Consider the following 24,006-nt stretch of genomic DNA (forward strand, 5'->3'; position numbering starts at 1 on the left):
AGACTGAGGATTACACCTGACCTGCTGCCTTTGGTAAATGAGTTCTTGCAAATAAATTAAATACTTATTTTTAGGTTATTTTGGGGCCATTTTTGCCTTTATCAGAGAGAAGACCTGAGTCAGAGGTTCTGGTCCGGGTTCAAACCCAGAACCCAGAGTTCACATGTCCACCTCCATCTGTTGTTGAAAAGTGTTCCTTCTGTTTCTTTTGTTATGAAAGTGACAGACAGGACAGGATATACATGTTTATTATCATCATAGCTTCCTGTACAGGTAGATACTGGCGCTCATGTACTCCCCGTCCCGCATGTCTGCCATGTCTCCTTCTTGATACACATTTTTCAAATATTTGTCCGTCTTTATGTCCTCGACCTGAGTCCAGAGTCCCTCCTCCTCCATCAGCTGCAGCTCTCTCTCCAGGTCGGCCTTGTAGGCGGAGTACACCGGCCCCATCATGAAGTCGCCTCTCGTCATGCAGACCAGGCCTCCTGCAGAGAACACGCATGTTTACAGGACAGTAGGGAACTCAAGTCCTTGGCTGATTAAATGAGATGCTTTTACAGCCTGAATCCACAGAGTTTAGGGATAGCGAATGATGAACTTTTTTCCAAGAAGAATATACTGTATATGTAGTGTTTTGAAACGAAACCTTTCATTATAGAGCACTGCCTTACCAAACCAAAGAGCTGTAACTGTGTGAGCAGTGAAACTGAAAAAAATGAATTTAAAGTCTATCTCCTTGGCCCTATTCCTTCATTGCATGTTGGTTAATTCAGGCTAATAAGATGCAGGGCATTGTAAATCATCTTGTCAATCTGTATTCGACTATTTCCATATCTTGAATGTAGGTGGTGGACTGATTTGTCAAATGTGGATCTAGTTATCTTGGATCATTGAGATCAAATAAAAGGAAATAGAGAGTTGAAACCATGATCCACAATCATACAGTTAAAGACCAAGCTGCAGTGAAACCCTTTTGGTTTCCATGTCAAAAGTGTCCTTTTTGTCCAAGTTGAAATTTTAAGTTTGTCCAGCCGCAAAGTGCAGTTAAAGGCAGCGTTCATGGGGCTTTTATTTTGAAGTTGAGCTTCCATGCCCAAGATATAGCATGTGGTGGACGCTGGACGTTGGTGAGACTGGTCTGGTTGAGTTTACCTGGTTTGGTGGCGTTGCACAACTCCCTGACAGCGCTGACCGGTACGATGCCGACACGCAAACCACCGACTATCATCACCACATCAAACATATCTGAACCAGGAGAGGAGGAGGAGGGGGAGGAGGAGGAGGAGGAGGAGGAAGAGGAAGAGGAGGGGGAGGAGGGAGGGAAGGACGGAGGAACAAAATGAAAAGGGGCCAAAGTGAGTTTCCAGTTTCCTCCAGTCTGTTTCATACACACTCTATCCTGCAAAAAAAAATCATTATTAGGGTTAGACCGATATATGTGGCCGATATTGGCCTCTCAGCGTCAGCATCGTCCACCACTGATATGATGAAGGTTCCAGCAAGTCAATATGTTTTTTGTCTTATTATTGTTATTATTATGATTGTGATTATTATGATTATTATTGTTATTATAGGAAATATCTGACAAGAGAAATCATTCCAGTGTTGGAGAATTTGACTCAACGGTCTCAGGGGGGACAGTCTGGAAAACCTGCAGAGGAACCTGCAGAGGAACCTGCAGAGGAACCTGCAGAGGAACCTGCAGAGGAACCTGTCCCACCTGCCTGAAGGGGCTGCCTGTCTCAGTTTCAGTGGAGAGTTTTAGTGTCCCGTGGTCTAAATGTTTCAGATGCCTTTCCACCTGACAAGAAGAACATTCTGGAGGAAACACTGAACACTTTTTGGCACGAAAACGGTCAAATTATAAAATATTGAATATCGGCACAAAATATCAGCTATCGGCAGCTTCAATCAAAATCGGCCTTCAGTATCGGTCTCATCAGCTGACCCCTAATCATCATTGCCTGTAATGTGATATGATCAGAAAGCTGAATGTCAGAGTTGATATGACTCTACTGTACCAGCCTGTGCAGGCAGCGGTTGGGTTCCCAGTAAGGCCGGTCTGAGGTCCTGGTAGAGGCCGGTCTCAGCAGCCTGCTCCAGCATGCCTTTACTGCCGTCCACTCCCACAAAGTGTCTGAAGCCGAGTTCGCTCATCTACACACAGCAGAGAAACAGAGAAACAACACACATCACATTAACACACACACACACACACACACACACACACGATGAAAACACTGGAAAAAGGAAGAGAAGAAGATAAGGAGTTCTGCAGGGGAGACAAGAGGCTTCAAAGACATCATTACTACAGCAACTGTAGAGTAGCAGGTCACAGAGTCAGAGGTAGGACCGGCCGAGGCCTGGCTGCTGTGACCTCTGACCTCTGACTTCTCTATTAGTTGTAATGTCGGTCTGGGAACTGAAGGTTCCTCTGCTGCTGACCTCAGTGGAGTCTCTCTGGATAAGAGAGTCACAGAAATGACTAGAATGTAAATATGAAAATGTAGCTGTGTTCATACTGGGGTGACTGGCTTTCAGCTTCTGCACTCACCACCTCTTCCACCCTGACCTGGGATAAAAACAGTCTTGGTTGCAGACTTACCGCTTCAGCAACCAGTCCGGTCCCGCAGGCGACATCCAGAACCAGAGCGGCTTCACGACTTCCAGCAAAATGCGTCAGCAGGCAGTTTGCTGCCAGAGTCGGTCCGTTGTAGCCCAGGACAGCCACGTCCTGTCGGTCAGATGTGTTCAGACAGAACAACTTTAACACTCACTCCGACCCGCAGACAGATGAAACCTCAGATTTAAAATCTACTGAAATCTTCTTTCTATTCTGGGAATTTCCTTTCAAGTCTGTTTTTTTTTGCCATAATAACGCTGTGGTTAACTCAAGAGGGAGAGCAGGCACAGCTAAATGTCCATCTGTACAGATCATTAAGACATTCAGTCTGTCAAAACCAAAACAAACAAAAAGCTTGAAATTCTGCCAAAATGTCGTTATGACAAAGACAAGCGCGACATTGGTGAAAAGCTGCGAGCCGCTCGGTGCTTTGAGGTCACAGCACAGTTTTTAATTTAATCAGGAAACTGAAGTCTGGAACCATAAAAAGGTTTTAGGCTACATATTCATTTATAGGCACAGAGCTGATAAGGCAGGTAAACTAGGCTAGAGTAATGGAACCCAGAGAAAAACAGGTAGGCTACAGTACAGAAAACATAAAGAGAAAAATCACAAGCCTATAATATTCCGACAGTATTACTATGGGCGTGTCTATCGTACTCTATATATAGTGACCCACTGAGCAATTTTACGTTGATTAGACGTTTAAAACACGTCTAAATGGCCCTAGCAGTCTAGGCTAAATTAAGTTTAAATGGGGTTGAAAAGTGAAAGTTTATTAAATGTCTATACATAGACAAAATTATCCTGGACGAGGTTATATAAGAGAGCTACACATAGACGCAATGTTGAAATTACTTCTTGTGCTCAGATAATTATCTTGTAGGCTAGTCTACAGGACTTCTCTGGTGCATATTTTTGGTATTTACAGATGTTTATTCATGGTAATAATGTATTTACTGCTTGGTCTAAAATAGGTCTATACATAGCCTAATGATCCTGGGCTATATGAGAGCTAAAGCATAGACAAGACGTTGAAATCACGTCTTTTGCTCAGTGGGGAGTTTATAGTGAGTGGGTTTTATTAATTCATTCATTGGTTTCAAGTGGGAAATTGAAATTTTTGGCGCAATAGAGATCATATAATAGCCTGTATAGATTTTTGATGTTTTTATAGATCGGTAACACACACACGGACAACCTCTCACAGGGTGACTTTTACAGGCTAGATGCTGGGTACAGTTAACAATTCAATTAATAATTAATAATTAAAATAATTGATCTTGTTTCCCATGCAATTTCTCTTGTTTCAAGGACCAAAAAAAGGGTCAATATGCAGGAAAACGTCACTTGATTCAAGAAAATAATTGAAATTTGAATTGAAAAAGGTGAAACTATCTCACATCACTGGCAGATTTAAGATTTTATGCCTTGAATCACTGTCACAAAATTGACATTTTTAGAGACCTATACCTTTACTTTTTAGGGTACCTATATTTTACAATGAATGCACCTGTATAAATGTAAAATTCTTTTGACAAATCTATTTTTAGGGGGTCTGCACCAATTCAAACTTCAACAAGGATGAAGTTCTGCACACTGACCTTCCTGTAGTTTTCTGCCCAGGAGTCGTAGAATTGATTCCGCTCCTTGGTGTCGGTGCATCTGTTAGACAGCAGCTGTCTCTTCACATGGTCAAAGGTTCTGGTGGAGTCCGACATGATGAGGAACCTGCAGGACAGGAGAGCTTCCACACTGCAGAAGGAGAAAAGACAGAACACAACTCAGACCTCAGACCTGTTTTCACCTGTTTTTATATATTGCGTTTGCATACTAATGGTAAATAAACTCTCCTCCCCCTCACATCAGCTGGAGGATATTTTCTCTGTTTACACGCTCTCTCCCTCTTGGCGAAATGTTCCGTACCCATGGTATTCAATTTCACTGTTACGCAGACAATACCCAAATCTACCGACCCGTTAAACCTGACGATCCACTGTGAAAACTGGATGTCATGTAACGTTGATGACATCACTTTACATTTTGGGGACTGCTTGATTACCCAGAGTCCCACAGTTAAAAGTCTTGGGGTTACATTCGGTAACGGTCATATTGTGGCACCCAGCCTGAGGACTGACTCGTTGAAAAAAACCTGTCATTTACAGAGCCATAACAAACTGGAATAATTTACCATTTAATATCCGCCTAATAAAAAATAAATCATCCTTCAAAAAGATTATTCAGAGGCATTTGGCCTGCAGATGACAGACTGGACAGTAGGAGGTAAAACTCTGTACCAGTTTTCAATATTCGTGTTCCGCTTTATATGGGTTGTATAATTTTATATATTGATTTTTAATTAGTATTCCACCTAAATGTAGCCTACGTTTCAGTGTTGACTGGCTTTGAAATGTATATGAATGTATTTTTTGCATTTTTTTTTTATATTAGTGTATATTGATGTAATTTAGTGTAGCCTATATTAATGTAATCATGTGATGTTTTATGTACAGTATGTCAGGTGTGGACCCCAGGAAGATTAGCTGATTGCCACGGCATCAGCTAATGGAGATCATTTAAATAAACAAACAAACAAACAAACAAACAAAACAAAAGTAGAGCTTCTCTTACCGAGCTCCTCTCTGGAAACCAACAGTCTGACCTCCTTAAGCAGCAGACTGGAGATAAAACTGCGCTGTGTACAACATAAAAATGCCCACACACACACACACACACACACACACACACACACACACACTGTGGGGATCCTGTTTCATACAAAATCACATCAAGGAAACTGCAATGGCTTCACCGTTTACCAGACTCTGGCTCGAGGAGTGCAAGTGCATCAAATCAATACAAATATATTCATAGGGTATCGATTTTGAATGTAGGAAACAATGTCTGCGAACAATAAGCGAATGAAATGACGGCAATAAAACGTGTCACGAGCTCGGCCTGCTCGGCACATTCCTGCTGCGGGGCAAATTCTCATCTTATTACCAATTATTTTTGGATACTCAACATAACATGCGCAATTGCCCACACATTTAAGATTCAAGATTCAAAATTCAATCATTTATTGCCTTGTCAACAAAGTTGGTAGGAATTTGCCTCAGTGCAACTCTTAAGACGATGGACCACAAAAACCTTAAATACACAGAATACGTAAAATACATAGAAACAATAAAGAAAAAATGTTGAAAACAATAAAAAGTCCTAAAACATAATAAAAACAGCTGTATTGCCACATGTTGTGCACAGCTGAGATCCTGAAGAGCTCTACAGTGCTGATGTGTCAGAGTTCACGAGCCAAATAGCTTCTGAGTAACCGGGATGCAGGGAGTCCAGACCTGAGCGGACCCTGTCCCGGCGGGATCCGACACACCCTGTGATGTGAGCACCTTCTTATCAATCGTTTTGCTCATTTAAGTGCAATAAAAAAAAGTGATATTTTGTGTGTATTAGCTTTCAAAATGCAGCAGATGGCACAATGAGTCAGTGCAACATCAAATAAATTATCAATCCCTATTTAATGCAGAAATGATTTATTCTATAGATAAAAGGGGGAAACCTGATCCGTGAAAACCAGTTTCAGAACAAGAGGCCACATCTAGTCTGCCTAACAAATGAACCGCTTAGACAGGGAGGAGGGGCAAGACACACCTGGAACCTGACTGAGTGGAATTACCCCTGAAGGTAGACCCAGGTCTTACTGTGAGCCTGGACCGGTTCACCTGCTGGACCGGTTCACCCTGCTGCACAAGGATCTCATGACGTCACATATTTGACTTACCTTGTCTTATTTACTTTAAGACATCTGTTCTGAATAGAAAGGGATATTGATGGCAGTGTGTATTGTTAAGTAGTGTTAAATAATGATAATAATAGGTAATAATATCAATAATGATAATAATAATAAGCATTTTTAAAAAATTTTTTTTTTATTGTAAAGCACTTTGAAATGCATCATCTGTATGAAAGGTGCTCTATAAATAAAGTTTATTAATATCAAAAGAAATACGCCAGACAAATTGAAAACAGACAAATTAAAACTAAGGGCAAATGGAAAGGATTAGCAATAAATACATCAGTAGATGGTAAAGGGGGCAGTAAAAACAGAAACTGGTAAGAACGATAGGCTATAATATGTAAGAAATAATAAAAAAGTAAAAATAGAATAACACAATTAAAAGCCAAGTTAAATAAATATGTTTTTAGCTGAGCTGGAAGCTTTAGTGTCCAGTTAGAAAAAGCTGCGCTGCCTGTTTTCTTGTGTTTGATTGTTTGTGTTTAAAACCCAGCAGCAGAAGATCTAAGAGCTAATGAAGGAAAACAAAACGACAAGCGCTTTGTAGAAAAGTAAAAGGACCTTAAAACTTATTCTAAAATATACTGGGAGCCAAGGCAGGACAGGGGGAATATGCTCTGTCTTGTTTCGGTTAAAAATCTATCAGCACAGTTCTGAAGAAGCTGAAGTTTCTCAGTCGACCGACAGGAGGCGCATCAGACCAACCTGCTGAGATAAAAACATGAATGAAGTAACAGGCAGGTGACTGACAGCAGTGTGTTGGACCGGACTGGATGCTGCAATACACTGTGGAGCCTTGTGACACCGCGTTATGTAAGAACTCGACAAAATGTAATAGATTTTCACTTCATTATGTAATAACAGCCGCTTTTTGTAACACAGCCTGAACGCAATATGTCATAGCCTACATTTTGAAGCCTAATAAATTATTACATATTGCGATGGTTATTACAAAATGCGGGTGTTATTACATAATGAAGTGAAAATCTATTACATTTTGTCGAATTATCTCTCTCTCTCTCTCTCTCTCTCTCTCTCTCTCTCTCTGTCTCTCTCTCTCTCTCTCTCTCTCTCTCTCTCTCTCTCTCTCTCTCTCTCTCTGTGTGTGTGTGTGTGTGTGTGTGTGTGTCTCCTGACGTTTGTGTGTGTACTTAGATGTTTGTAACACTCAGTGTCTGCAGTTTCTGTCTCTATGAACCTTCAGTTTCTATGAAGCTGAGGAACACAGTGACCCTTCATGTAGTTTTGACCAATGAAAGATATTAATCTACTGAACTAATAATATCTTTTTAAAATGAATTTTGGGTCAGTCTGATTCATGCTATGCATAAAATAAACATTGTTGTTATAATGTTATAACGATTTTTATGAATGAAGACATCCATTTGGGTTGGTTATTACATAACGCACCATATTATTACATTTTCATCAAACAAAATTTTTTTATTTTGTAATAATCACGGTAATATGTATAATTATTACAAAATGAGGGGAAATGTATTACATATTGCGTTCAAGCTGTGTATTACAAAATGCGGGTGTTATGACATAATGAAGTGAAAATTTATTACATTTTGTCGAGTTTTGTCGTGTAGATTTATGATTTATTTATAGCCTGATGTTTTCTATGATACTCATTGTGTATCATTCTGTTAAAGTCTGAACTGGGCCTCTATAGGAATGCTCACCTTGGATTATGGCACAAGGGATATTAACGTCATATCCTTTGGATTGATAAATGCTAGTTTCTGAATACCAAATATACACTTTGGTTTGCTTACCAGTCCGTATTAGGAGTAAATGATGCTTTCATTTATATGTTCATAAAGTGGATTAGTTATCTCAGTGAAATCGCTTTTTTATGTCTTGCACTTAAATTAGTAAACGACTGACACGAAGGTCTACGCTGTCTCATCATTCAGCAGCGGGTGGAAGAGGAGAAACAGAAAAGCCTCCAGGAGTCTTTGCTCTGTGCTCACAGCCTTTGGCGATAAATTAACTTGCTCAAGACTCGGTTCTTGTAACGTTTTATCTTCCAGCCAAACTAACGACAGTATTAAAAACCTTCAACTTGTACAAAATGCTGCGGCCAGAATATTCGCCAGAACTAGAAAATTTGATCACATCACTCCCATCCTGACCTTCACTGGCTCCCGATTCCAGCCAGGTCTGATTAGGGCTGAACAATTAATCGAAATTTTATGGAAATCGCAATATGGCCTAATGCAATTTTCAAATGGCAGGAGGCACAATATCTGTTAAAGGTGAAATGTGTCAAAATAGCATTTTAAATTAAATATTGGTGGTGCTGCAGAGATGTCCTGGGCTACACAGACTGAAGAAAACATCTTTGTTTGGTACAGATCCCCGCAAAAAACACACTCATTTTAATACGTTTTTCAATGAAAATGAGAATAATGATGCAAAAATGATCATTCCCTCTAATGTCGCAAATCATATGGCAATTGCAATATCAGTCAAAATAATCGCAATTAGATATTTTTTCAAAATCGTTCAGCCCTAGGTCTGACTAAGGCGCTTCTGTTCTGCATATAAATCGATATGGGCTTGCACCGTCATATTTATCCAACCTCATCAGCCCTGATATTCCCCCTCGTGCCTTTCTGTTCCTTGATTAAAGAACACATCGTCAGGCCGCAGAGCGCTGGGACAGAGTCTCCTGTCTCTGGAACCAGCCGCCTCTTATGATCAGGGAAGCTAATTCTGTAGAAACCTTCAAATCCAAACTCAAAACCTTCATTCATATTATTCAACGATTTTGTTTCGTATGAGGCAGAGAGTTTGCTTTATCAAATGTATTAGGCTGTCTGTACGGGGTAATGATGGCTGCTTGATGAGAAGCCTCCATCACCAAGGAGGAAGGAGCCGGGAGGAGGATGAGGAGAGTTTTGATGTATGGGGAATCGTCACGCACATCAGAACCTGGGGCCGGATTCACAAAACCCTCTTAAGAAAAAAAATCTTCTCAAGTGCCATTTTTTTCTTAACTTTATAGTCTTAAGAAAAAAAATAGGAAAAAATGCTATTCTCAAAAACAGTTCTTATATATTTTCTTAACTTTCTTCTTATGTTTCTTCCTAAGAAAAAACTTAGGAATAAATGGTATTCTTGAAATGAAAGTTGTCAAATTTGTTGTTGATTTTTTTCTTAACTTTCAGACGGCCCTTCACCTGTCTTAAAACTCCTACAGTGAAAAGGTAAGCCTCTAATATCATATATTTAAACACATTTTAGACAAGTAGGTTATAGTTCAAAGTCTTCATAGGTTCCCCTACACCTAACATTAAGATGAACATTTATTGTAAAGCTTTATTTGGTGTAGGGCCAGGTAGGCCTCTGTCTCATGTCTGTTGGAAATAAGATGCAAATTTTACAGTTACCAACAGCAACCAATGTTTCAATCTTTGCTCTAGTTGCTCTAAATAGGTTTTTCCCCAATTGATTTGTAGATGGAAGCACTTTGGGTTGCCTCCTAGCCTTGTCTCCTAGCCTCCTAGCCTTGTCTCCTAGCCTCCTAGCCTTGTCTCCTAGCCTCAATGGCAGTAAGCCTAAAGTTTATTAACCAGAATTAATTCAGGCCCTATTTTGAGAAGTTCTTAAGTTGGAAAATTAAAGAAATTCGTAAGAAATGAGACTGTTACTAAGAAAATATTGAGGAATTGCACTTAAGAGCCTTCTTAAGAACTTCCTAAAATTTCCTCTTATGTCATTTCTTAAGCTCTATCTTAAGAACACATTGGTGAATCCGGCCCCTGGTCTGCCAGTGTGAACATCAGTGAAGAACCCGTCACTGTCTCCCCCCCCTGAAGCAGCACGGAGGCAAATAACTTGCAGTTTATGTAACATTAGTCCAGGGGCTCAGCTGGAGGGCGAATCCTGATCCGGTTCCAGCAGCGGCACCAGACACTGAAATCCAGCCCCGCCTTCTTCAAGCTCTGCTGGTTTGGGGAAGTGATAAGATAAGATAAGATACTTTATTGATCCCCTCGGGGAAATTCAGTGTAAAACCCTGTGAAGAATGGTGAGTACCTCCTCCACAGCGGCAATCTGCTGCAATGGGAATGGCAAAAGTGTCTGCCACAGTTTAGTTTACTTTACTTTATTTATATAGGCCTAGCACTTCAAAACAAAGTCACAAAGTGCTTCACAGTTGATAATAAAAATGCATAATAGCAGCCTACACAGAATGAAAACAGCAAGGAAAAATACAATTTATAAACGGAAACAAACACTCAACAATAAAAGCAATATAAACAACAAACAAAATGAAAAGACAAATAAAACCAATAGGAATTGCAAAGCAACAAACTTATAAAAACGCCAGCCTATACACGTGGGTTTTTAAAAGGTTTTAAATGTGGTGCCGACTCAGCTGACCTGACAGTGGGGGGGAGGCGAGTCCACAGTGAAGCACGGTCCTCCTGTGATGAGCCTGGACCGTGGGACACTTCAGAGCAGCTGGTCAGAAGGTCTGAGTCATCTTGGTGCAGAGTATTGGGTTATAAGTTCAGAAATATAAGAGGGTGCCGTGCCATGGAGGACTCTGAATGTGATCAGGAGGATCTTGAACTGAATTCTGAAGCGTCCAGGCGGGAAGAGATGAAAGCATGGATGATTTGCTCTGCGATGTTCTTGCATTACTGAACTGATTTCTGAGTTGTAAAAAACAAGACTGAACCAATTTCTTAATGTGATGGTCAAAGTTCAGATTGTGATCAAACACAACACCAAGATTTCTAGCAGATGGTTTTGTATTTCCTGTTAAATGCCTGAGGTGTGGACTAATACTCAGCACAGCATGATGAGAGGCTCCAGCTGCCAGCCAGGACCAGGACCAGGACCTCCGTCTCCTGACTTCAGCCATGGACTTTCCTCCTGGATGTTCACTGACAGGTTTACTGACTCCCTTCCCTTCGTGGTCTGAAGGCTTCGCATCTGAGCAGAAGACACTGAGGATGGAACATCTTCTCTGACCTCAGCGTGTCTCATATCACATGGAGTCTGTCCCTGGAAAAATAAAACACTGATTTATCTTATTATTCATCATTTATCATTTGTAATTAAATGTGTATTGTGTATGTGAATCATGTGATTATTCAGTTGATGAGCTGGCCAGCGACCACTAGAGGGCACCAGCTCTCTTTTTGATAGACATGGGTGAGCAATTCATCTTCACAGCATCAGTAACATGATTTGACTTAATTGATCAGTTGATTGAATATTGTGTCACTGCTAAACTTTAAATCTTGGAAAATTTGAAAAAATAAAATGCCAATTTGGGCTTGAACCTTACCAATTGCTGCTTGTGGCTATATTATTATTTATTTATTCATAGCAAAATGGCTACAGTCAGAACAACAAAGCTCATGGCTGGAAATTGAACAAACAAAATGCAATGAACTTTAAATATCTGACCTACCATTCTTCACCCAGTCAAAAACAAAACAACCCCACACACAACTAAAAACCATCATCTCAACAACTCAGACGGCTTGGTGGAAATTCAACAAAATCACTGGTTCCACTGGCTGCTTTGTGACTTTCAATTCAGGTGCAACTTTTAGATCATGGCTCAGTTCATCCCACTAATATAACTGGAGAGTGGGTTGTGTGTTTGTGTGTCCCACCAAGGAGGAGAGGAGAGGAGGAGAAGAGAGGAGAGGAGAGGAGGAGACAAGGAGAGGAGAGGAGAGGAGGAGAAGAGAGGAGAGGAGAGGAGGAGACAAGGAGAGGAGAGGGGAGGGGAGGGGAGGAGAGGAGAGGAAAGGAGAGGAGAGGAGAGGAGAGGAGAGGAGAGGAGAGGAGAAGAGAGGAGGAGAGGAAAGGAGATAAGAGGAGAGGAGAGGAGAGGAAGAGAGGAGGAGAGGAGAGGAGAGGAGAGGAGAGGAGAGGAGGAGGTTATAAATTCTAGTCATAACTAATAAGTGAGTATACTCTCCAGCTAATCTGGGACAAAACTAGCAAACACTTTGGTCCCCAGTGACTGGAGCTGTGCAGAGAGTCCAGTGAGTGAGAAGTGAAATCTGAACTGAAAAAAAGTTCATTGATACTGAGCATGAAAGGTTTGTGACTCATGTTATGTGGATTGCCATCTTTGTGGCTCAAGCGACAGTAGGAGCAGAGTGTCTGTAGCCTCACTGACACGGAGTGAGGAGAACTCTTCATGAGGGGGCATGGTAGCCGAGCCGAGACCTCATCGGAGAGCCGAGCCGGTGTGAGGGACCGGAGGTTCCGTCTGAAGGAGACCGTTTGCGGCGGAACGTGAGGATGTTCCGGTAAGGAAACCGTGAATTGAACAAAGAAGTGGTCTGACAGATGTGAGGGGGTGACAGTCAGATTTGCTGTGGAGCAGCTGAGTCACAATCAGATCGAGTGTATCGCCCGCTTTGTGTGGGAGCGGTGGAGACCAGTCTGAGGTCAAATGAGGACAGAAGTGAAAGGAAGTCAGCCGCTCGGGGTTTTGTCCAGATAGAACAACACTCTGCCCTAAATAGAGCGAGACCCTCATCAGCATGGTGGGCGGGTTGGACTGTTTCACAACCAACAACAATCAACCTTCTGTCACGTTTTACCAAATGAACTGCTGTTACTGTTTGAGGCAGTGACTGCAGTTCTGACTCTCAGTCAGCAGGTGGCGCCTCTACATGTTACCGAGCAGTGTTCTCTATGCTCATAAGAAAAATAAGAAATATACAATAAAACAAAAATAAAATGTAAGCACAAAAACAATAAATACAACAAAAGCAATTAAATTAATATGACAATTAACAGTTGTTCGGTTACATAATTGTTGACAAAATGTATTTTGTCGGACGGGACTGTAAACTGGTTCCAGGAGGATTCTGCTGGTCTGGCACCATGAGCACATGAGAATCAAAATTTGTATATTTATTTTAGCTGATGGATTATGACACAACAAACAAGCAATTATCATTGTGTCTATATTTATATGTAACGTACACATTCTTCCAATATACCAAAATAAACAATTATTACTCTATCCCAAATAAATCAGTATCAATAAATGTCACTCAGCAGCATCACAGCATTTCAGGTAATAGAAAAAAAAAGACTCCGATCTAAATCAATCACACCACAGGCCACATCAAAGGAATACAAAGGATTGTGGGTACAAATTAAATGGATATAAAGGGGAAATAATGATCTTTCTTTCAAAGGAAGAGAAGACTGGAACATGAGGAGGGATTAACAATCACAAAATAACTCCTTTAAGAGCACTTCTAATTAACATTTGCCCACAATGTGCTTCATTTTTCTGCCATCAATAATTTTGCCAGCAATTGTGTGTGTGTGTGTGTGTGTGTGTGTGTGTGTGTGTGTGTGTGTGTGTGTGTGTGTGTGTGTGTGTGTGTGTGTGTGTGTGTGTGTGTGTGTGTGTGTGTGTAACAATGCCAGCCCTTTGAGCGGTTTAATGTTTACACCTAATAAGGAAGTGGACTCTGATCCTCAACACAGCGTCTGGGTTTCCTGTAACACTACAGACAGAACGGAACAGACAGAACAGACAGAACAGAACAGACAGAACAGACAGAACAGACAGAACAGACAGAACAGAACAGACAGAACAGACAGAACAGAACAGACAGAACAGACAGAACAGACAGAACAGAACAGACAGAACAGACAGAACAGAACAGACAGAACAGACAGAACAGACAGAACAGAACAGACAGAACAGACAGAACAGACAGAACAGAACAGACAGAACAGACAGAACAGACTGACGACAACAGACAGGTAAACCTCCATCTCTCTCATCTGTCCTGGAAGAGCAACACACCCAGAAAAAACTGGCAAATTAGAATAAAGAACCCTGTGTGATTCTTAAGAAGTAATGTTAATATTTCTGTTCTGGGGTTCTGCTATGGTACAAACCTAAAGAACCATTTTTAGTTCTCTATAGAACCCTGTTTGTTAGAGATGGATGGAATTTCTGACCTCTGTTGTTCACTAACTGAATGTAAACTTCACTGTGAAAACATAGTATATATGACAATTATATTTTGCCATGTTTTCTATCTATCTATCTATCTATCTATCTATCTATCTATCTATCTATCTATCTATTCATCTATCTATCTATCTATCTATCTATCTTTCTATCTATCGTTCCATCGTAACTGGTTTTATTTTAGACAGATTTAGGTTCCTTTCCTGCTGCTTGTTGTTCTTCGCTGGATTAACATGAAGTTGGAGGAGAAGATCCAGGTGCTGAAGTTCTGCTCTGCAGTTTTCAACACCATCTTCCTGGTAAGAAGACACTCTAACATCTGGTGCAGATGTTTTTAAAGGGGGGGAAGAACGGTCACAGTGGGAGGGAAAAACAGAAGAGGTAGAAAAGTTTTTTTTTTTTCCTGACCATCACTAAATCTAAAGTGTTAACGTGTCTCTGCAGATCCTGGGCCTGAGCGTCTGCGGCTGCGCAGTCTGGATCCTGTTTGATAAAGGAAACCTCCTGTCGGTCCTCTCCTCCGGTACGCCGCTCCGCTCCGCTGCTTCACCTGAAAACTCATCGGACATTTAGATTTGACTTTTATTCGCACAACACAATAATTGGTATGAAGCAGAAAATGAAAAAGCTCCATGTAGTTACTGTGCAGGAGAGCTCAGGAGCCTGTCAGGACATCCAGGAAGCAAAACAATAATAAGGTAGGGGAGAGCGGGGTAAGATGAGCCACCCACTGTATCCCAGCGATAATAAACACTATGTGTCATGTGACCAGGCATTTAGGAAAAGACTTCAGTGTCAACATGGCTGCGAAGTATTTTTTTTACATTTATTGGTTAATGGCTGTTGTCTCAATACCAATTTAGCTACATTAAAACATATATACAATAAATAAAATAAAATTAAAGCCAAATTGAATCTTTTATTTTCAAGACAAGAGTAACGTTACTTGTTGTCACTTAACTCAGGCTTGTACTTTGGTTTGCAAAATGACATGCAGGAATATTTTATTACTGTTCTAGTTCACTACTATTATGAAAAAATTATGAATAACTTAGTTTAAATAAAGATGTTTTAAAGTGACAACATTGTCTTCAGTCTCATTTGACAGAGAAATAGCTTATTAGTATTTTATCCAGACTCCAACATGAATAATTCAGTGGCTCAGTTTGCCCCCAAGCGGCTCAATTTACCCACTTGCTAGGATCAATTCTTTTTTTTTTGATCAATATGTTTATTGATTTTTCTTTTTAACAGAAAATGTATAAGTAAGTAAATGAAAAACAACATCAGCATAAAACAAAAGTCAATAATCACATAAAAAAAAAAAATTTGCAAGAAAAAAATAAAATAAATAATAATAGTAAAAAAAAGTTATAATAATAATAACAAAAAGAAAAAAAATGAAACATCTCAAACAAAACAGAAGTGGTACAGAGGCGAAAAACTAACAAAATTACCTTCTACAATGGTCTGATCCAATAATATATAACATATAACATAATTGGGACATATTTCAAATTAAATATTGTGCCACAAGCCATTTAGATAACCAAAGCTCAGACACAGACTGTGAACACTCGGCTAAAACTATTACAATACAATTGGTTAATGCGAACATATGTAACCCCTGTTAAGTTAAAGAAGTTTAATAGTATGAATTCAGATATGTGCTATAAGTGCAATCACTCTAAAGGGGCTCTGTCTCACCGTCTGTGGGACTGTGAAAAAATTAAAGACTTCTGGAAGGAAGTAAATTTACCTCTCCATCCCAAAGTGTATATCCTGGGGTTATATCCATCCATTCCTTACCTAAAGAACAATGTACAGGCACTTATAGATATGTGCTTATTGTAAGCAAAGCGCCTGATAGCTCTCGCCTGGAAAAGCGTGAACAGGCCCAGCATTGGCCAGTGGCTCAGGGAAATGTCGTCTTGCCTCGCAATGGAAAAGATAACATATATGCTGAAGGGTAAACACAATACTTTCGAAAAGGTTTGGGGACCATTTTTGGATTTTGTTAGGCGAAGTGATGTGGGTGTAATACTGGCTAATGAGGGGAATTCTGGGTAACTTGTTATGCTTTGTGTTTAGGTGGGGTGGTGGAGAGAGAGTTAGCTAGGATCAATTTACCCCAGTCTGGGGCAAATTGAGCCAAGGGACCAGTTGTATTTTCATTCTTCTTTCGTTTAGCTGCGTTCTTCAGTTCATCTGAAAGTCAACACCCTGAAATATGGGTGGAAACATTTGTTTTAGTTCTGTCTCATTTTTCCTTGCTAAGAGAACATTTACAGTAAAAACTGGCTCATCTTACCCCGCTCTCCCCTACCGGTCATAACTGATGTGATTGGGACACATCAGCCTTGTCTCCAGAGGCGGTTCTCGTGTCCAAAGCTCTGAGTCCTGCGGTGTGGGCGACCCGGAGGGAACCGGACCCCAGACCCCGGACCCCAGACCCCGGACCCCGGCAGGGTCGGGGCCTTGCTCACCGAGCTTCAGACAAAGCTGTTCAGACCTGTCTCTCTCTCTACAGTCTCTCTACAGTCTCTCTACAGTTTAACTTTGCTTGCTCAAGCAGTAACATCAGGGTCTCCAATTCCAGACAGCATATGACCAAAAAATCACAATCATACACCAATATATTTAATCCTCTACTGTTTTCGCTGAACTTTCTCAGAAATTACCAATCCTCCATCTGTCTTTTTTAAAGTTTAATATCACTTTTACCTTCTCTTGTAATTGATTTTCTTCCAGTCCCTGCAAATGAGATTCAAAATTCGGATCCAATTCCGGACACTTACTTTCGTCCGTGTCGGTGTATTCATATACTCCATATTAACCCTTTATTAACCTTCCTGTACCTTCACAGTGTTACAGAGACTTGTAAGAAGTGCAGGCTCTGTACTCAAAGCTCTTATTTTTCCATTTATCAGCCAAAACCGATTCTCTACATGAAGTAACTGAAGGCTTCCCGCTTCTTGTTCGTGACTAAGTTCGTAACTTAGTGTTTTATATGTTTGTGTGTGTGTGTGTGTGTGTGTGTGTGTGTGTGTGTGTGTGTGTGTGTGTGTAGAGGAGCTGCGGACGGTGGCGGGGGGGCTGCTGGTCATCGGGGCGGTGGTGGTGGCGGTCAGCGCTGTGGGATGTTTAGGAGCTCAGGGTGAGAACAGGCTCTTCCTGCTGATGGTGAGTTACTGCTAACAACTACTGTACATACAACAAATATATAAGTCAAATACACCCACCGGCCACTTTATTAGCTACACCTTTTTTTTTGTTTACCGTTATTTAACCAGGAAGTCCCATTGACATGAATATCCTCATTTTAAAGGGAGCCCCGGCTGAGGTCGACAGATAAAAACAAACACAGGAACAGAACAGACGACTGTTAAAGCAGAAGATACAAAATACAGCATAGACAAAACATTTTAAAAAGGAAAATCTGCTACACAGTTGAAAAAGTTGTTAATTAAAAACAGTGGCACTGGGGACCCCCTGGAACCCCCTCAAGGACCCTGGGTGGTCCCCGGACCCCACGTTGAAAACTGCTGCTGTAGTCCATCCAAGTCTGACAAAAATTTGGGGGTTTTTGGTTGTTTTGGTGTGCATTAGTCTCTAAATCCATTTTTAACAACCTTTTTAACATCCTACAGTTTGATTGATTGATTGATTGATTGATTGAAGTCTGACAAAAGACAGCTAAGGCAGGGGGTCAGGGGGTCTCTAACTGTCCCGGGTGTCTGTCCTCCTCAGTACATGGCCTTCCTCGTCGTCCTCGTCCTGGGACAGCTGTTCGTCACGCTGGTCCTGCTCATCCACCGGGGAAAGGTGAGCCGTCCCACACACGCAAAACAAAACCGAGAGTTTGAGCCGATTCATTTTGGAACATTTTGGCTTCCTGAAATTCATGAGTCGATATTTTAAAACACAGAGTCGATTAGTTCCTCAAAGACAGAGGGATTTGGGAAGCAAGGCGGTGCAGTAAGCAGAGACCAAACCCTCATCCTGCTGAAGTGTCCTTGAGCAATACACTAAATCCCTACCAGCTCTAGGTGCTGTGGATCTATGTGTACCATTGTAACCATCAGTATATCATTATGACATGAACAGTGCTAATTCAATATAATGTAAACCAGTGAGAGCCTGATGGAGACGATTGTTCTCATCTCTCTCACTCCGGTAGTATTGTTAGTTCTAGTGTTTCTCCACATTAAGACTACATTTCCCATCAGCCCCGTTGCTTCCTGCCCCCCCCTCCCCCTCCCTGAAGAGGATCAACATGTTGGAAGTGATTTCTCCATCTTCCTTTCCCTCCTTCCACCATCTGCTGCCAGAAACTCTTTCAGCTTTAGCTCCGTTTGCTCTGGAAGAACAGAACCTCTTCCTGTTTTGTGCCGTAAAGCGATCCAGCAGAGTGAGTTATTGATGGTAAAGAAGTCTTAAGCTGACTCGTAACTTTAATGCTAACACATAATGTGCTTTACTGTCACACCAGCATAGACGTCAGTTAAAATGGTGGAAATCTCTTTGTGGGATAAAAGTCTCCAGTTGGATGTTTCCTCCAGACCTTCACTGTTAACCCTGTGAGTCCTGGTCTCTCTCAGTCAGAACTGTCCGTTACATTCTGGATTTGTTGATAACTTTGTCATCCCGTCTTCTTTTGCCGTTCCTTAAACCAGAGCTTCCCAACCTTTTTCCTTTAGGGACTCCTGAGTAAACAGACGACCCCTGACGAAGTGACATATTTTATGGATATTTCATATTATAATCAATGCCTATCAATAACAGCACAGAACAACTGATATCTGTACAGTTAACCCAAACAGTGAACGCAATAACTGCAGGAAGTTTGTGTAAAACGAGCAAATTGGATGAATATTGAGCAGATTATGTGAATATTGCATCAGAGATTAGTTTTCCTGATATTTTTAGGAACGTTTTATACAATTCTCTGTATTATTTATTTTTAACTATCATACATACTTATTATGCTAATTTCAGACAGATTCAGTGTTTTCTTCTCCCTGAGGCTCTCTGGTTGTTTTAACTGAACTTTTCTAAAGCAGGACGAGGCTGTTCAGCAGAGTGAATACAGCTTCATGTGTTCATGTCTTCACCGCGCCCTTATCCTCCTTTATATCTTCAAAAAACATCTAAACTTTAAAAATAACAACTAGCCTACATTTAGTTCTTTTCTTCACAAAAATTAATGAAATGCTGAGATATACTGTATATATATATTTTTTAAGTTTTCTTACACCCCTTAAAACCAAGAAGGCCTTGCGACCCCCCGTGAAGCTTTGGCGACCCCTAGTGGGGGTCGGGGCCCCGAGGTTGGGAACCAGTGCCTTAAACCGCTGTCCGGTCTGTAAATTAATTGTACGTTCTGGCTTTTATTGTAAGAAGCCTGAGTTAAGTAACAAGTAACATTACTTGGAAAGTCTTGAAAATAAAAGATTCAATTTGGCTTTAATTTCATTTCACTTTATTTTCATTTCAATTTAATTTGATAAGAAGAAAAGTGAATTGTTGATATTTGGACAAACAAACTGAAAGCCTCTCTGCTGGTTGGTCAGATTGAGGAGAGCGCGGCTGCAGCGGTGCAGCGGATCATCAGCAGCTACGGCGGCGGCGGCGGCGGCGGCGGCGGCGGCGGCGGCGCTCAGGACGGCCTGCTGGATAAAGTTCAGCACTACGTGAGTCTGTCTGCTTCATCTGATGTGTTTCCTGTTGGAACAGGATGTTGGGGCGGGGCTTAACACAGGCAGGGATCAATCAGAAGTCTAAACCAATGGAACATCAGTTAGGGAGAGAAAGGCGGTTTTATTTGATAGAAGGGGCGAAGGGGCGGGGCTGTTCAAAAATCTGTGATGGTTTAATTGGTTGAAATTTATACTTGGTGCAGCATGATGTCATCATTAAATACTCTGTTTTCCAGGAAGTAAAAGTAATGGTTCATTTCATGGGGACCTTAAAGGACAGGACTGTAACCATGGTGATGCTGACTGTTTACAGGGGGAGTGCTGTGGCATGGCGGGCCCTGGTGATTGGCTGGAGAACTCTTTTATCCAGGAAGTGAATCTGACCAATCCAGCGGTACTTCCTTGCTCCTGCTTCAAGTCTTCCTTGTGTCCTGAACTCCCAGGATTCAACACCTCGCTGTTTGGGAGAGGAAACAACTCGTATGAAGAGGTACTACACACACACAGTACTGTCATAGTACTGTAATAGTACTGTCATAGTACTGTCAGTGTACTGTCATAGTACTGTCATAGTACTGTCAGTGTACTGTCATAGTACTGTTAAAGTACTGTCAGTGTACTGGAGGTGTATGTATAGAGTCTATGCTAGAATAAGGTGAGGGAATTTATTTTTTAACAGCAAGGGTATTTAGCCTGAATAGTCATTTATGTTTTTACCTGTGTGGCTCTAACTGCTGCCCTGCCCTGTCCTGTCCTGTCCTGTCCTGTCCTGTCCTGACCTGCCCTGCCCTGTCCTGTCCTGTCCTGTCCTGTCCTGACCTGCCCTGCCCTGCCCTGCCCTGCCCTGCCCTGCCCTGCCCTGCCCTGACCTGTCCTGTCCTGACCTGTCCTGTCCTGTCCTGACCTGTCCTGTCCTGTCCTGTCCTGCCCTGCCCTGCCCTGACCTGTCCTGTCCTGACCTGTCCTGTCCTGACCTGTCCTGTCCTGTCCTGCCCTGCCCTGCCCTGCCCTGCCCTGACCTGTCCTGTCCTGACCTGTCCTGTCCTGTCCTGTCCTGCCCTGCCCTGCCCTGCCCTGCCCTGCCCTGCCCTGCCCTGCCCTGCCCTGCCCTGCCCTGCCCTGCCCTGACCTGTCCTGTCCTGACCTGTCCTGTCCTGACCTGCCCTGCCCTGCCCTGCCCTGCCCTGCCCTGACCTGCCCTGCCCTGCCCTGCCCTGCCCTGCCCTGCCCTGCCCTGCCCTGCCCTGCCCTGCCCTGTCCTGTCCTGTCCTGTCCTGACCTGCCCTGCCCTGCCCTGCCCTGCCCTGACCTGCCCTGCCCTGCCCTGCCCTGCCCTGCCCTGCCCTGCCCTGCCCTGACCTGCCCTGCCCTGCCCTGCCCTGCCCTGCCCTGCCCTGCCCTGACCTGACCTGCCCTGCCCTGCCCTGCCCTGCCCTGCCCTGACCTGCCCTGCCCTGCCCTGCCCTGCCCTGCCCTGCCCTGCCCTGCCCTGCCCTGCCCTGCCCTGTCCTGACCTGCCCTGCCCTGCCCTGCCCTGCCCTGCCCTGCCCTGACCTGCCCTGCCCTGCCCTGCCCTGCCCTGCCCTGCCCTGCCCTGCCCTGCCCTGCCCTGCCCTGACCTGTCCTGTCCTGACCTGTCCTGTCCTGTCCTGACCTGTCCTGTCCTGTCCTGTCCTGCCCTGCCCTGCCCTGACCTGTCCTGTCCTGACCTGTCCTGTCCTGACCTGTCCTGTCCTGTCCTGCCCTGCCCTGCCCTGCCCTGCCCTGACCTGTCCTGTCCTGACCTGTCCTGTCCTGCCCTGCCCTGCCCTGCCCTGCCCTGCCCTGCCCTGCCCTGCCCTGCCCTGCCCTGCCCTGACCTGTCCTGTCCTGACCTGTCCTGTCCTGACCTGTCCTGTCCTGTCCTGCCCTGCCCTGCCCTGCCCTGCCCTGCCCTGACCTGTCCTGTCCTGACCTGTCCTGTCCTGCCCTGCCCTGCCCTGTCCTGTCCTGCCCTGCCCTGCCCTGCCCTGTCCTGTCCTGTCCTGTCCTGTCCTGCCCTGCCCTGCCCTGCCCTGCCCTGCCCTGCCCTGCCCTGCCCTGTCCTGTCCTGTCCTGCCCTGTCCTGTCCTGTCCTGTCCTGTCCTGTCCTGTCCTGTCCTGTCCTGCCCTGTCCTGTCCTGCCCTGTCCCATCTCGACCCCCCATAATGCAACTGTTTGTTGATGCAGGGCTGTAAAGAGAAGATCAGTGATTGGCTGGAGGAGAACGCTCTTACCATAGTGGGCATGGACGTCAGCCTCATGTTAATCCAGGTACCGGCCGACTAGAAAACTTCATAATAATAATAATAATACATTTAATTTGTAATGCACTTTTCATTAGAAGTAAATCTCAGAGTGCTACAGAGTAAAAAACAGGTGCATAAAAACAGATAAAATGAACCAACAGAAAAGATCATTAAAAGCAGCTCAAAGGAAAAAGGAACAGTTTATAGATGATGCATAAAAACAAAGAGATGAAAACCAACACAAAGATAAGGAAAGGCTCTGTTAAGAAGGAAGGATTTAGACTTCTTTTAAAAGCATGGAGAGTCTGTGGCGCCCCCAGGTGGTCAGGAAGGCCCGATCCCCCGCGGGGCAGAGCCTGGTCCTGGTGGGATGGAGAATAATAATACTAAAAATAATAGTAATAACTTTATTTGTATAGCACCTTTCATTCAAAATGTAAAAAATGGTAGACACACAAAGCTAGGCAATTAACAGTAATTAAATATATGTAATAAATAAAAATGTGAAACAGGTTAAGAGAAATAAAATAAAATAGATAAATAAATACAACATACTATAAATATAGTAATAGAAAATACTATAATACCATAAAATACCAGGGGGAACAAATGTAAGAATAAAGGGATAAAAGGTTAAGAACATAAAAAGGACATAAAATAAACTGTTAACACTTTACAATATGGGTGCATTAATTAAGGGTTAGTTAATGCTTAATAAGCATTAACTAACCCTTAATTAACAGTTAGGCCTAACTAATGTGTCTGGTAATAATTTACTAATGGTGTTCATGTTAACTAAGGTATTAATTTATACATTATTTAATAGGCATCTTTATAAACTATTAAATAATGTATAAATTAATACCTTAGTTAACATGAACGCCATTAGTAAATTACACATTAGTTAACTGTTAATTAAGGGTTAGTTAATGCTTATTAAGCATTAACTAACCCTTAACTTATTGTAAAGTGTTACCAATTAACTTAATAATAGATCTTTAACCTCTTCTTAAAAATACCAAGAGAGTTCTGAGGTCTAGAGGAGGGGGTTCTATGGTCTAAAGGAGGGGGTTCTGAGGTCTAGAGGAGGGGGTTCTATGGTCTAGAGGAGGGGGTTCTGAGGTCTAGAGGAGAGGGTTCTATGGTCTAAAGGAGGGGGTTCTGAGGTCTAGAGGAGAGGGTTCTATGGTCTAGAGGAGGGGGTTCTGAGGTCTAGAGGAGGGGGTTCTGAGGTCTAGAGGAGGGGGTTCTGAGGTCTAGAGGAGGGGGTTCTATGGTTCCACAGTTCTTGTGCACAACAGCAGGAACATCTAAAATAAAGCTAGAAGAGGACCTTAGTGTTCTGGCAGGGATGGGAAACACACACACCACTTGCTTTGTCTCTTTTGTGGTGCAGGGAATCAATTACCCCGAAGATCCAATTCCAAAAAAAAAAAAAAAGTCAATTCCCACACACACTTATCACCTCTGCATTGATTTATTAAAAAGAGTCGACGTTTTGGACATGGGGCATTTATATACTGTAGACTTGGGCTATGTCTTATCTATATATACCACTAACCTGAAAGAAATGTTTTGCTTGTTAGTAATATCAAAAGGATTTTGAATG

At 42.5% G+C, this 24,006-nt stretch overlaps 2 protein-coding genes across 2 annotated transcripts in view; one reads left to right on the plus strand and one right to left on the minus strand.

Moving 5' to 3' along the window:
• Positions 1-255: 255 nt before the first annotated feature.
• LOC139645480 (methyltransferase-like protein 27) lies at positions 256-4,347 on the minus strand. Its single transcript, XM_071521199.1, has 5 exons — positions 4,231-4,347; positions 2,609-2,737; positions 2,025-2,160; positions 1,156-1,248; positions 256-488 (listed from the first exon to the last, which is right to left on the minus strand). The coding sequence occupies exons 1-5, from the start codon at positions 4,345-4,347 to the stop codon at positions 256-258; spliced, it is 708 nt and encodes a 235-aa protein (XP_071377300.1).
• A 10,298-nt stretch (positions 4,348-14,645) lies between these two features.
• The window catches only part of LOC139645481 (CD82 antigen), a 10,961-nt gene continuing 1,600 nt past the window's right edge, over positions 14,646-24,006 (plus strand). The window contains exons 1-7 of the mRNA XM_071521200.1: positions 14,646-14,729; positions 14,875-14,953; positions 17,501-17,613; positions 18,181-18,255; positions 20,004-20,123; positions 20,443-20,619; positions 22,339-22,422. Of these exons, the coding sequence (XP_071377301.1) occupies positions 14,664-14,729; positions 14,875-14,953; positions 17,501-17,613; positions 18,181-18,255; positions 20,004-20,123; positions 20,443-20,619; positions 22,339-22,422 (714 nt within the window). The 5' untranslated portion in view covers positions 14,646-14,663. The remainder of the gene's footprint in view (positions 14,730-14,874; positions 14,954-17,500; positions 17,614-18,180; positions 18,256-20,003; positions 20,124-20,442; positions 20,620-22,338; positions 22,423-24,006) is intronic.

The sequence above is a fragment of the Centroberyx affinis genome, unplaced genomic scaffold (genome assembly GCF_046629955.1).
Source record: "Centroberyx affinis isolate AG114_WGS23_722 - 3 ecotype Tasmania unplaced genomic scaffold, CSIRO-AGI_Caff_v1 ptg000872l_1, whole genome shotgun sequence".
In the NCBI taxonomy this organism is placed as follows: Eukaryota; Metazoa; Chordata; class Actinopteri; order Beryciformes; family Berycidae; genus Centroberyx; species Centroberyx affinis.